Consider the following 12,445-nt stretch of genomic DNA (forward strand, 5'->3'; position numbering starts at 1 on the left):
TTCAGTTTTAGTTTCAGTTTCCCATCAGCAACCAACTTTAGTACAGAACAGTTGAGCTAAGCCATGCCCAGGTTCCTTGCCGTCTCCTTGCTCACACAGCAAATACTGTTTCAGTTTCCAAACAGCCCTCAACTCACATACTGACAGACACTAGCCAGATGAATACCGATGGATGCTGGTAGGTAGAGGCACAATTTTTCCCCTTATTTTCCTTCCTGAAAACTAAGACTGAGCACATAGTTTCATAGTGAAGCACGGGTATAGAGCTAGTATGTTACATAGAAAAAGAGAGAAATAGAAACAGATAAGGTATACAGAAGAAAGTATTTTATTGGGTTGGGATGCTATCTGTTTATATTGAGTAGAAGTTTCTTGATCAGAACTGAAGAAACTTCTTGGATGAGAAGTGAAACGTCTTCCAGGAAAAACAAAGTCCATTTGCTTTTTCAAAAAAGCACCTTTGGGATTATTTTTAAAATGTTTCCAGATTCAAAACTGAGAGTTGCCCATAGTCACCCTTTGGGAAATCTGAGATTGTAATATCATTAAAATTGGATATGAATAACTATACCCTATTATTCCCCTAAAAATAAGCTTGCAGCAAAAAGGAATGTTCCTGCTTTTTAATTTTGGAGTGAAACATTTTAAAATAACCCTATTAGAGCAAATTATAATGCAAATAGAGTATATTGCCCTGTTTTCAAGTTGGAAATTTTATTTATTTTTATTTTATTTATTAAATTTTATTTGCTGCCCATTTTATCACAAGGCACCTCTTGTGGCAGCAGTTGGTTTATGACAGATTGTTATGTGGTTCATATTGAATGTCACAAGTTTGAAATGGATTGAAAGAGCCTGGCAACTTTACTACTTCAGATTTGACAAAGTTTAAAACAATTTTTAAGCAGTAGGATAGGGAGGCAAATAAGACAACTCTGTCCAGTCTTTATTACTATAAAACCTAATGTAATTCATAGAACTAGGCTCAAAATAATATAAAACAGACCTCAGTTATTAACACTACAAATCAATGTAGGACTAAATCTGGTGTAGATTTCTAAATAGTTTTCCCACTAAACAGTGTACATCAAAGGCCAATCTTTTAAAATCTCCTTTTAGGTTAAGTCAAATCATCTGGCTTTGTTTATATAATGCAGAGCCATGGTTCATTAACAAAGACATAGTAAATTGATTAAAATAAAACACTAAGAATTATTTACAAAGCATAATGGTTTGAATCATCCATTTACTAAACAAAAATCAAATATTTGTTTGACATGATGGGTAAACTCGTGACACTTTATTTTATTGATAATTTCCATTCCAGCCACTTCGGTGTTCAGAAACTGCATGCAGAAGTTTCATTTTATTGTAAGATTACCCTTTTCAGTGAAAGTGAAAATGTAAAGTTTTGTATGTAAAATAAGAGCCAAAGTTTGGCAAAGATAATTTTTGATTTTGTATATTTATTAACAGTGGCTTCCATGATTTGGGAATACAGGTGATTAAAAAGAATATTAAAATTTTAGAAACTTTGTATAATTAAGTGAAGGTGTATTGTGAGAGTTGATGTTTATTTTTAATGTGTAATATACAGGTAGTCCTCAAGTAACAACAGTTCATTTAGTGACCAAAGCTACAATGGCATTGAAAAAGTGACTTAATGCCATTTTTCAAATTTACAACAATCATGGTCACGTGATCAAAATTCAACTGCTTGGTTACTGACTCATATTTATGATGGTTAAAATGCCTCAGGGTCACGGGATCACCTCTTATGATCTGACAAGCAATATCAATGGGGAAGCCAGATTTACTTAACAATCATGTTACTAACTTAACAGCTATGGTGATTCACTTAATAACTCTGACAAGAAAGGTTATAAAATGGGGCAAAACTCACTTAACAACTGTCTTCTTCAGCAACAGAAATGTTGGGCTCAATTGTGACCATAATTTGAAGGCTACCTCTACTTGCTTCATGATTTTAGAGATGTATGAGCTTCAGTACAACCTATAAATATTTATTTATGCTGCAGGGCATATTATGGCAACATTAACTTTTTTGGAGGGCCTTCTTCAACCTCTGCAAAATCTTCTGCAAAACTGAAACAAATGGAGGAAGAAAATGAGGATGCCATGTTTGTGTTTCTTTCGGATGTTTGGCTGGACCAAGCAGAAGTTTTAGAAAATCTCCGCATCATGTTTTCAGGTAATCCTGTTGCTCCACATATACATGCTGGAGTTATGCAAGGAACGCCCAAAATATTCCAAGCTGTTCAGTAGATGCAACGAAGCAATTTAAGAAAAAAAATGTTGCTCAAGTTTATAGTATAGAATTTTGATCTTTCAGCGATACCTACTGATATTAGAATCAGGCAAGGATTTTTATCTTGCAGAGCAGTTCATCACATAATACATTTATAGCAGTGATCCCCAACCTTTTACGCCGCGACCAGGTATCCCCAACCTTTTTTGGCGCGGCCCGGTACCGGCATTAGCTGGCGCATCCATTTTGATGAAAAAGTGCTTCGTGAGCTTTCTACCGGAAAAGCTCACGAAGCACTTTTTCGCTAGTCAAGATGGCGGCGCCCAGCAAGCGACCTGGTAGGACTTGTTCCACGGACGGTACCGGTCCGCGACCGTGGTTGGGGACCCCTGATTTATAGAACTCGTTCCATGATATGGTTAGCATGCCATACATTTTGATTGTATCTGATAATTATCTCAGAATATTTAATTAAGACTGCCCAGTTTTTGTTTTTGTTTACTTTTTCAGCCTTGTGCTGCAACTAAAGCCGTGGAAAATGCTTTGCTTCTATCTGTAGCTTCAGGTTTGGAAATGGGTGAGGATGGCTGCCTTTTTGACAGTTGAGGTTTCCAAGAAAGGAGACATTCCTTCTGTAATTGGGCAACGCTTAGGAATGCACACAAATTATGGGTTTACCCTCAGCTCCACAATTAAAAGAATACCTGTGAATCACAGTTCATTTTCCATTTGTGAACTGACAGCCTTTTTTACATAGTTCTCAAAGAAAATTAGTTCACAAAGCAAGGAGCCATATTAACAGCTGTTAAATATGGTGGTTATGCAGAACTCTACTGTACAGAGGTAGTGAGCTATTAAAAAAACAATTGCCTGGAGGCAAAAGCAATAAAGAGTTATTGTCAATATGCCTTAATATTTTCTAAAAACGCTGGTTAGAGTTAGAGACTTGTGATTCAGCAGAACTCTTAGTACCTAAGATAGTCAGCCTGAAACTTAATAAATGTTTTGCATAAGTAAAGAAAAACATTTCAGTCTCAAAAATTATGTATTTTGTTGCCCTTCCTTAGGAAGTCTTAATTTGTCCAGGTTAATACAACAGTTTCCTGGTTTTCTCAGCTCACAACAAACTGATCTCAGATCAAAGGGTGAATGAAATGAAATGAAATGATAGGCATAAATAGATTTACCATCAGAATACCACTAAATTTTGTTTTGATATGTGAGATTGATGCAAGTTTTGATTTGTCCTTAGTGATGTATTATATTCCCAGTGGAGAAGAGCTTTCCAACAAACCAAATAGAAATAATAGTCCTTGTTTCTCTATCCAGGTTATTCGGCCATGCCTCCAACTTGTTTTTTTTTCTGTGGGAATTTTTCTTCTACTCCATATGGAAAAAATCAAATTCAGTTACTAAAAGGTACTTGGAATCCATCACCTTCCTGTTTTTTTTAATAAGTAAAATATTATTTTGTATTTTATATGTCAGTTAAATATTGATTTTCAAGATTCAAAATGCTTATTCTCTACAAAAATATTGTTTGTATTTGCTTTCTGAACCCCATTGGGCTTTTTATTTTTCTGGTTTTGTTTTCTAATTCTGAAATGAAGATTGACAAGAGGGAAAGAAAATAACTACAGTACTTTTTTATGTTTTTAGATTCTTTGAAAGCCCTAGCAGATATAATATGTGAATATCCCAGTATCCATGAAAGGTATGTTCCATATTATTTGCTTGGTGAAATATCTATAGAATATGTGTTCCTCACATTAATCACACAGAAAGCATCCCCATGTAGAGATTTTTATTTCAGCTGTATAAAAACAGTACACTTAAACTGAGCTTAATATATTGTGTAAATTAGCTAAAAATTCTACTTAAACAATTCTACTGAGTATTGTGTAGCTGGGAACTGAAGCTACAAAATCCAAAAGTATTGTGACTTTTTCTTTATGTGTCAGACTTGGAGGCCACAAGATCACATCATGGGTAGCAAATGATAAAAATATGTGTGACATCATAAAAGGGCCTTAACCTACTATACATACTTGGAATGGATTCACAACATCGAGATGCATGTCAACATTTTGCTGTCATGATTTGTTGTAGATGCTGCTACTGGAAGCTGCATTCAGTTTAACTCCTTACTTTATTTTGGGAGGGCTGATTCTACAGATGAGAATTCCCAGGAGAATTGCCTAGTTCAAGCCATATCTTACTTGTCCCAGCTTCTTAAACCCTAATTATCTTTAATAACATTACACTACATTGTAATGAACATTTCATTTTATACCCACCAGTAATACTAAATAAAATATATTCATTACTTATAGAAGTCGATTTGTATTTGTTCCTGGTTCTGAAGACCCTGGTCCAGGCTCCATTTTACCAAGGTACATTTCTGACCTAATATCTATAACAAGATTATTTTCATTGAAGGATGCTTTGAGACTCTGCAGTTTTTTCATTCGTGTGTGTGTGTGTTTATGTATATATATATACACACACACACACATGTATACTTTTTTTAGGCCACCACTTACTGAAAACATTACTGAAGAATTCAGACAACAGGTGCCATTTTCAGTTTTCACAACAAATCCTTGCAGGTATGTGTCCCTCATATGGCCATTTAATAATAGTGGATTTCTACACTGTACACAAGATTGGAATAAATGGTCACCAGTGTGCTCCTATTTTATTTATTTCGGTGATGTTATAAAAGCACTGACATTCCATGATAGCTGAAATTTTACTTTATAGCTAACTTTGCTAAGGAATACAATTACCTTCTGAACCTCCAGAGGACCACTGGAAGCAATCTGGTGATCTATCACCAGAAAGGTTAGGTTACAATTATTTTATCCCATTTAGAGGGTAAGAGGCCTTTGAAAGCTAAATGTTTTTGATCCCCAGTCTTATGTTATCCCAAACCTATTAATAAGGGTCCCCAAACACTTCTTAGTGGGAATTGGGGTATGTATGTTGCTAAATATTGATTTCCAGAAATTCCACTTCCATTTCCCCCTTCCCTTCCCAAACCACAAAAAATGAGCTGAAACTGCTGTTTGAAGGTACATTAGATAATTTAGGAGTTCAACAATGTAATCTTGAAGTATTTGTGAGGTTGCAGGTAGATAGAGACCACTTATCTCCAACAAATCTATATAAAAAATTGCGACAGTGTTGCTGGCATATTTGACTTAATAGACTTACTCTTTGGTAATTGGTGAACCCTCAGAAGAGATAAAAAGTTGCATTTGTTACTTTCAGAGTCCAGTACTGTACACAGGAAATAATAATCTTTCGGGAAGACTTGGTAAACAAGATGTGCCGTAACTGTGTCCGTTTCCCTAACAGTAGCTTGGATATTCCTAATCATGTAAGATCAAAAAAGATATTTAATATTTTGAATTAAAATTTGAGTTGAGGGATTTTAATTGGCTAAGAAATTGAAGGAAGTATAGGAGTAAGGTATTTCCCTTGCTTGAAGTTTTTACTGATTTGGTTATGGTTTGGGCAGTTAACATCAAGTTTACAAATATTTTGTGCAGAAAACAATGCAGAGGAGACAGAATAAAACATGTAACTTGGTGGAATAACTATTAAACATAATATGGATTAAGGTAACTAAAATGGAGAATAATTTTCCCATCAAAGAATGGTTCATTGAAATATTCTGCAGCTATTTACCAGCTCTGCATGGTAATCACTGTGCTTTAGATGGTATAATTTTAAGGGAATCTCACAATATTGCTCAGAATAGTGCTCTCAAGTTCCTTCAAAACTAAGGGAATTGAAACAAATGCTACATCTGGTTCCATAACCTGGTAAACCGATCAGGTCTGTTAACAAACATATTTTACGACTAACAAACAGGACAAAATCAATTCTGAAATCTGAAGTTATTTATTTGCAATAATTCATACCGAGCTGAGGGTTCTATGTTTGGAAAGAATTGCAACCCCAGTTTACCTTTATATGTAATTTAATAGCGCTGTTTTTCACTTTTCAGTTTGTAAAAACTATCTTATCACAAGGACATCTGACTCCATTGCCTCTTAATGTCAGCCCTGTCTATTGGGCTTATGACTACACCTTGAGAACCTATCCTTTGCCAGATCTGATTGTTTTTGCTGACAAATATGACCCATTCACTGTAACCAACACCGATTGCCTTTGTATAAATCCGGTAAGATCTTGCTTATATTTTTCCATCCTCAAACAATGATGAAAAGATGTTATCAAAATATATTAGAAATAACAAAGCTGGTCAAATCCCATACTAACAAATCCTTCAAATAGTATTTGTTGTGGACCTTTGTTGTTGCTCATAATATGGTACATACTATCTGCAGTATTATGAAGCTAGGCTAAACATATTTCTTGTAGACAGAAAATAAAAGAAAATATATATTTGTATTGACTACTTTTGTCACACTAATTTTCACTAATAGTTACTGCATGATGTATTTGAAATTATATTTAGAGATGTTAAGTATGTATTTTAAAATTATGTCTAAAGAAAAGATGTATATTCAAGAAGATGGCATGGATGAAAATTTTTGCTATGCTGTTTTTCTTAAATACCAGGGATCTTTTCCAAGAAGTGGCTTTTCATTTAAAGTATTCTACCCCTCTAGCAAAACTGTTGAAGACAGGTAAGATCACTTTTTAAAGATAAATTAATGAGTATACAAGAACATCTAATTTACTGTTCTTCATGCTGTCTGATAAAAAGATATAACTTGATAGTTGTAGAATTATTGAATAAATATGGCTTGACAAAATTATCACCATTTTTATTTTGTATATCCAGTTATATCACTATTAATTACACTGCTCAAAAAAATAAAGGGAACACTTAAACAACACAATGTAACTCCAAGTCAATCACACCTGTGAAATCAAACTGTCCACTTAGGTAGCAACACTGATTGACAATCAATTTCACATGCTGTTGTGCAAATGAAATAGACAACAGGTGGAAAGCATAGGCAGGTAGCAAGAAATCCCCAATAAAGGAGTGGTTCTGCAGGTGGTGACCACAGACCACTTCTCAGTTCCTATGCTTTCTGGCTGATGGCTTGGTCACTTTTAAATGCTGGCGGTGCTTTCACTCTAGTGGTAGCATGAGACGGAGTCTACAACCCACACAAGTGGCTCAGGTAGTGCAGTTCATCCAGGATGGTGCACATCAATGCGAGCTGTGGCAAGAAGGTTTGCTGTTTCTGTCAGCGCAGTGTCCAGAGCATGGAGGCGCTACCAGGAGACAGGCCAGTACATCAGGAGACGTGGAGGAGGCCGTAGGAGGGCAACAACCCAGCATCAGGACCGCTACCTCCGCCTTTGTGCAAGGAGGGACAGGACGAGCACTGCCAGAGTCCTGCAAAATGACCTCCAGCGGGCCACAAATGTGCATGTTTTGCCAGACTCCATGAGGGTGGTATGAGGGCCTGACATCTACAGGTGGGGGTTGTGCTTACAGCCCAACACTGTGCAGGACATTTGGCATTTTCCAGAGAACACCAAGATTGGCAAATTCGCTACTGGCGCCCTGTGCTCTTCACAGATGAAAGCAGGTTCACACTGAGCACATGTGACAGACGTGACAGGGTCTGGAGATGCCGTGGAGAACGTTCTGCTGCCTGCAACATCCTCCAGCATGACCGGTTTGGCAGTGGGTCATAATGGTGTGGGGTGGCATTTCTTTAGGGGGCCGCACAGCCCTCCATGTGCTCGCCAGAGGTAGCCTGAGGTAGCTATTAGGTACCGAGATGAGATCCTCAGACTCCTTGTGAGACCACATGCTACTGCGGTTGGCCCTGGGTTCCTCCTAATGCAAGACAATGCTAGACCTCATGTGGCTGGAGTGTGTCAGCAGTTCCTGCAAGATGAAGGCATTGATGCTATGGACTGGCCCGCCCGTTCCCCAGACCTGAATCCAACTGAGCACATTTGGGACATCATGTCTCACTCCATCCACCAATGCCACGTTGTACCACAGACTGTCCAGGAGTTGGGGGATGCTTTAGTCCAGGTGTGGGAGGAGATCCCTCAGGAGACCATCCGCCACCTCATCAGGAGCATGCCTAGGCACTGTAGGGAGGTCATGCAGGCACGTGGAGGCCACACACACTACTGATCCTCACTTGTTTTAAGGACATTACATCAAAGTTGGATCAGCCTGTAGCGTTTTTTTCCACTTTAATTTTGAGTGTAACTCCAAATCCAGACCTCCATGGGTTGCTAAATTTGATTTCCATTAATAATTTTTGTGTGATTTTGTTGTCAGCACATTCAACTATGTAATGAACGAAGTATTTAATAAGAATATTTCATTCATTCAGATCTAGGATGTCTTATTTTTGTGTTCCCTTTATTTTTTTTAGCAGTGTATATAAAATATGTGCTTTTTATATAGATATAATGTGGAATTAACCAGAATGTAGAGGTAAGATCATTTGAACAGTAACAAGTTATTGTGCTAAAGGGCACAGCTCTAACAAGGATAAGATAATAAGACATCTTTTGCTGGCTCTCCTTTCAGACTGCATGGTGTCTGTGCTTAGTAGTAAAGGTAGCTTGTCTTTAGTTCATATTTGAAAATACTATAAATAAATGCAGATTTGATAATATGGAAGCAGTTGCTGTTAATGAACAGATACTGGAGTAATATGTTAACAGTGGATCATGTTACCAGGGTGGGTAAAATGTAGAAACCTTTTCCAAATATACCTTGCAGGCTATTAACTATATTTGACATAATTGAAGAGCTATTGTATACTGTACTGGGACTTAATTTCTTAACAACAAGCTATTTCCAATAATACCAAGCTGAACATATTTGGGAGGGTTCCCAATGTATCTGGAATTTTGCTAGGGCAAAATGATACATGTATTTATTACAGGGGTGGGATGCTACCGGTTCTTCCTGGCTCTATAGGACCGGTAGCTGTGAAGAATAGTTCTGTGGTTGCTGCTGTTTGGCCTACCGAACCAGTTCTGTGGTTGCTGCTGTTTGGCCTACCCTCCCGCCCGGGCTCTTACCTGTCCTTTATTTCCTGCTTTTTCAACCTCAGCTGCTTTGCGCGGCACAGCTGAGGTTGAAAAAGCAGGAAAAAAGAGGCTTTTGAAACACTGCGCACCTGCGTGCAGCGCTTGTCAGCTGTCCAGGTGGCACAGCTTATGGTTTTCTACATGCGCGCGCAGCGAATCACCTAACCGGTAGTAAGGCTGTTTGAATCCCACCCCTGATTTATAATTGTATTGGTGTAAATTATTGCCTGATCGATTTTCAAACTCACTATATAACCCCTAAAGAACCCATTTTTAGGCCTTTGAGTTGGCTACTGCAACTTAAGCATCTTGAGCTATCTGTACCCTAATGTAATAGAATAGAGAGCAAATGATCTGTTGATGTCAATCCTAAAAGTCTTAAATCAAATTACAAAACTATCTTAATAGAGAAATATTTGGTTTGAAATTTAAAAAACAGAATTCTCATTGTGAGAGCAGAAATAAGTAAATATAGTTCAGCTGGTTTCTGAATTTGATAATGGTTCAGTATTTCTCTATTAAATACTACATCCATAGAATGTCAGCTGATAAACAAGATACCTGAGACAAACTATATTTTGGCATAATTAATGATTTCTAACTATACCCAGATACAGAATTTGCTTGATTGTGCTGAAAGCAATCAATCAAAACATGGAACACCAATTCTGTACCAGTTATGAAATGCTGGGCTTGAGTTTTACAATCTTAATAGTTTGGAGCCATTTTATTAGAGTATTATTACACAGACCCAATTGGATATTATGATTTTCCTCTCAGGACTCTTACGTAGTGAACTTTGTACCTTAAAAAAACAAGTGGTCTTAGTGTATAAATGTTGAAGTATTTTTAAAAAAATGTGTTTTCCAGGTTGCCTTCCATCTGGTTTGAATCATTGAATTTAATACAGTATATTGCTTCTGTAGGGATTTTTAAATATTGTTATTTGTGAAAGTTATGTTCCAAGACAAAAGATATGTATGAATAATTCAGTCAGTTATATAAATTAATAATATTAATGACAATATTTTTCATGATCAAGTCTTTGATGCAGTCAGTGCATAGGATAAAGAAATAAATACTCTAAGTACTTTAAGAAGTACTATTTTTGGTTTCAAGACTGCCAATGTAGATACAAGTAATGTTAATATTGTTTTTTATTTTAAATTTTCAGCAAACTCCACAGTCTCTAAATCTCAATCAAGAAGAATAAGCCACAGTTTCTGGTCTTAAAATGACTGAAGTACTTACTACAACTATTTCTTAAAATTTAGGATCATGATTGTAACCTCACGTTATAGCTAATATATCTTATGTATTATATATCTTGTAAATACATTTTATATAAGGATGTTCATGTGTCACATCTTATACTTCAAATAATTTGACTTTACTTTTACAAAAAGAAATTTTGCTCACTTCCAAAATATTCAAAGCAAAAATCTATTTAACTTTCTTCTGATTAGTGTTAAGCAAATAATCTGAATATTCTTTCAAACAAATATATAATTTTAAACAGAACTATATACAGGATGGGAGGAAAATAATGGCCTTTAAAAATGACCAAATTAAAACATCTTCTATCCCTGTTAAGCAACCAAGATGGAATAACTAAAATGCAGAAAAATTCAACTATCTCTGTTTAAGATACCCTCACGATAGTATTTTAACCATTTCAGTGGCTCAACTTTTTCTCCTTTATGAACTATAGAACTAGTCTAATTTCCTTAACTGTCAACTCAAAATAGCCCTGACATTAACTATTAAAGCAGCTATCCCAAACTCCAATGCCTCCAATTTAGTTAGAACTAAAACTCCCAGAATTTAAAGGCAACATGATCCCAAGTACAGAAATAAAGCTAAAATCTACAACTGATCTGAATTTAGAAAAGCAATAAAGGCTCTTGATACCTGTTGCTAAGCATTCACAATGTGTAAGGAAAGATGTTAAAAACTTAATCCTTTTCTTTTAAATGAAAGAGGATATTGCCCACAAGTTACTTGTGCATACCAACAGCAAGTTTCAGGAATTGTGATATAAGCTTTAGAAAGGATCACACTAATGGCTTGAAGGTTACCTTGAATACATCTATATACTACTAAAATTCTTGTTCCTGTAACCTTCAGCTGGGCGAAACAGCGCATCAAACTTTTTCATACAAGGTACTTCAAATGGGCTAATTTACAGAATGCACCTGTAATCCTGGACCCATCATTCCCATGGAATTGAAATTTGGCAATTTCATTTCCATTTTATGACAAAAAATATAAAGCATGTTGTGACATAATATTGTATGTCATAAAACGTTTCCTGTGATCAATTACTATGTTTGGCTGCTATACAGTTCAAGGATGGTACATCTGAGTATCTCCCTGGAATTTGTAAAAAGTGTTTCCAATAAATTAAAAGCTCTGCCATCGTTCACAAGCATTGAGGAATGTGGTAGGAAAATATCTCTAATGTTGACCTAGTGAGTCATGGTTGTCAGTGAAGCTCTAAGACTTGAACATTCAATGTAGAGAAAATTAAATGTAGAGGAAAAATAAAGTCCTACACTTAGGCAAGAAAAACCAAAAGTACACATATAGACTGGGTGAAACCAGGCTCAATAGCAGCAACTGTGAGAAGGATCTTAGTGGACAACCAGCTAAATATGAGCCAGCAGTGTGCAGCAGCTGCCAAAAAAGCTAATGCAATCCTAAATTGTATCAACAGAGGATACAATCAAGATCAAGGGAAGTACTAATACCACTCTATAAATCCTTAGTAAGACCACACCTAGAGTACTGCATTCAGTTTTGTTCATCACATTATAAAAAAGATGTTGAGACTCTAGAAAAAGTATAGAGAAGAGCAACCAGGATGATTAGGGGACTGGAGACTAAAACACAATGAACAGTTGGAACTGGGCTTGGCTAGTCTAGTAAAGAGAAGAACCAGGGGAGACATGATAGCAGTCTTCCAATATTTGAGGTGCTGCCACAGAGAGGAAGGGGTCAACCTATTTTCTAGAGCACCTGAAGGCCAGACAAGGAATAATGGATGGAAAGGGAAGAAGGAGAGATTTAACCAGGAAATAAGGAGAAACTTTCTGACAGTGAGAACATCAACCAATG

At 36.4% G+C, this 12,445-nt stretch overlaps 1 protein-coding gene across 1 annotated transcript in view; it reads left to right on the forward strand.

The window, feature by feature from the left end:
* Window positions 1–10,677, forward strand: part of POLE2 (DNA polymerase epsilon 2, accessory subunit) — a 22,982-nt gene extending 12,305 nt beyond the window's left edge. Inside the window, exons 11-19 of the mRNA XM_087952460.1 lie at window positions 2,040–2,212; window positions 3,599–3,688; window positions 3,929–3,983; window positions 4,603–4,662; window positions 4,801–4,878; window positions 5,543–5,651; window positions 6,285–6,461; window positions 6,863–6,930; window positions 10,503–10,677. Coding sequence (XP_087808586.1) covers window positions 2,040–2,212; window positions 3,599–3,688; window positions 3,929–3,983; window positions 4,603–4,662; window positions 4,801–4,878; window positions 5,543–5,651; window positions 6,285–6,461; window positions 6,863–6,930; window positions 10,503–10,521 — 829 coding nt within the window. The 3' untranslated portion in view covers window positions 10,522–10,677. The remainder of the gene's footprint in view (window positions 1–2,039; window positions 2,213–3,598; window positions 3,689–3,928; window positions 3,984–4,602; window positions 4,663–4,800; window positions 4,879–5,542; window positions 5,652–6,284; window positions 6,462–6,862; window positions 6,931–10,502) is intronic.
* The last annotated feature ends 1,768 nt before the right edge of the window (window positions 10,678–12,445 follow it).

This window comes from Notechis scutatus, chromosome 1 (genome assembly GCF_049901735.1).
Source record: "Notechis scutatus isolate UNSWTSFEM ecotype Mainland chromosome 1, rNotScu1.2, whole genome shotgun sequence".
Taxonomy (NCBI): domain Eukaryota; kingdom Metazoa; phylum Chordata; class Lepidosauria; order Squamata; family Elapidae; genus Notechis; species Notechis scutatus.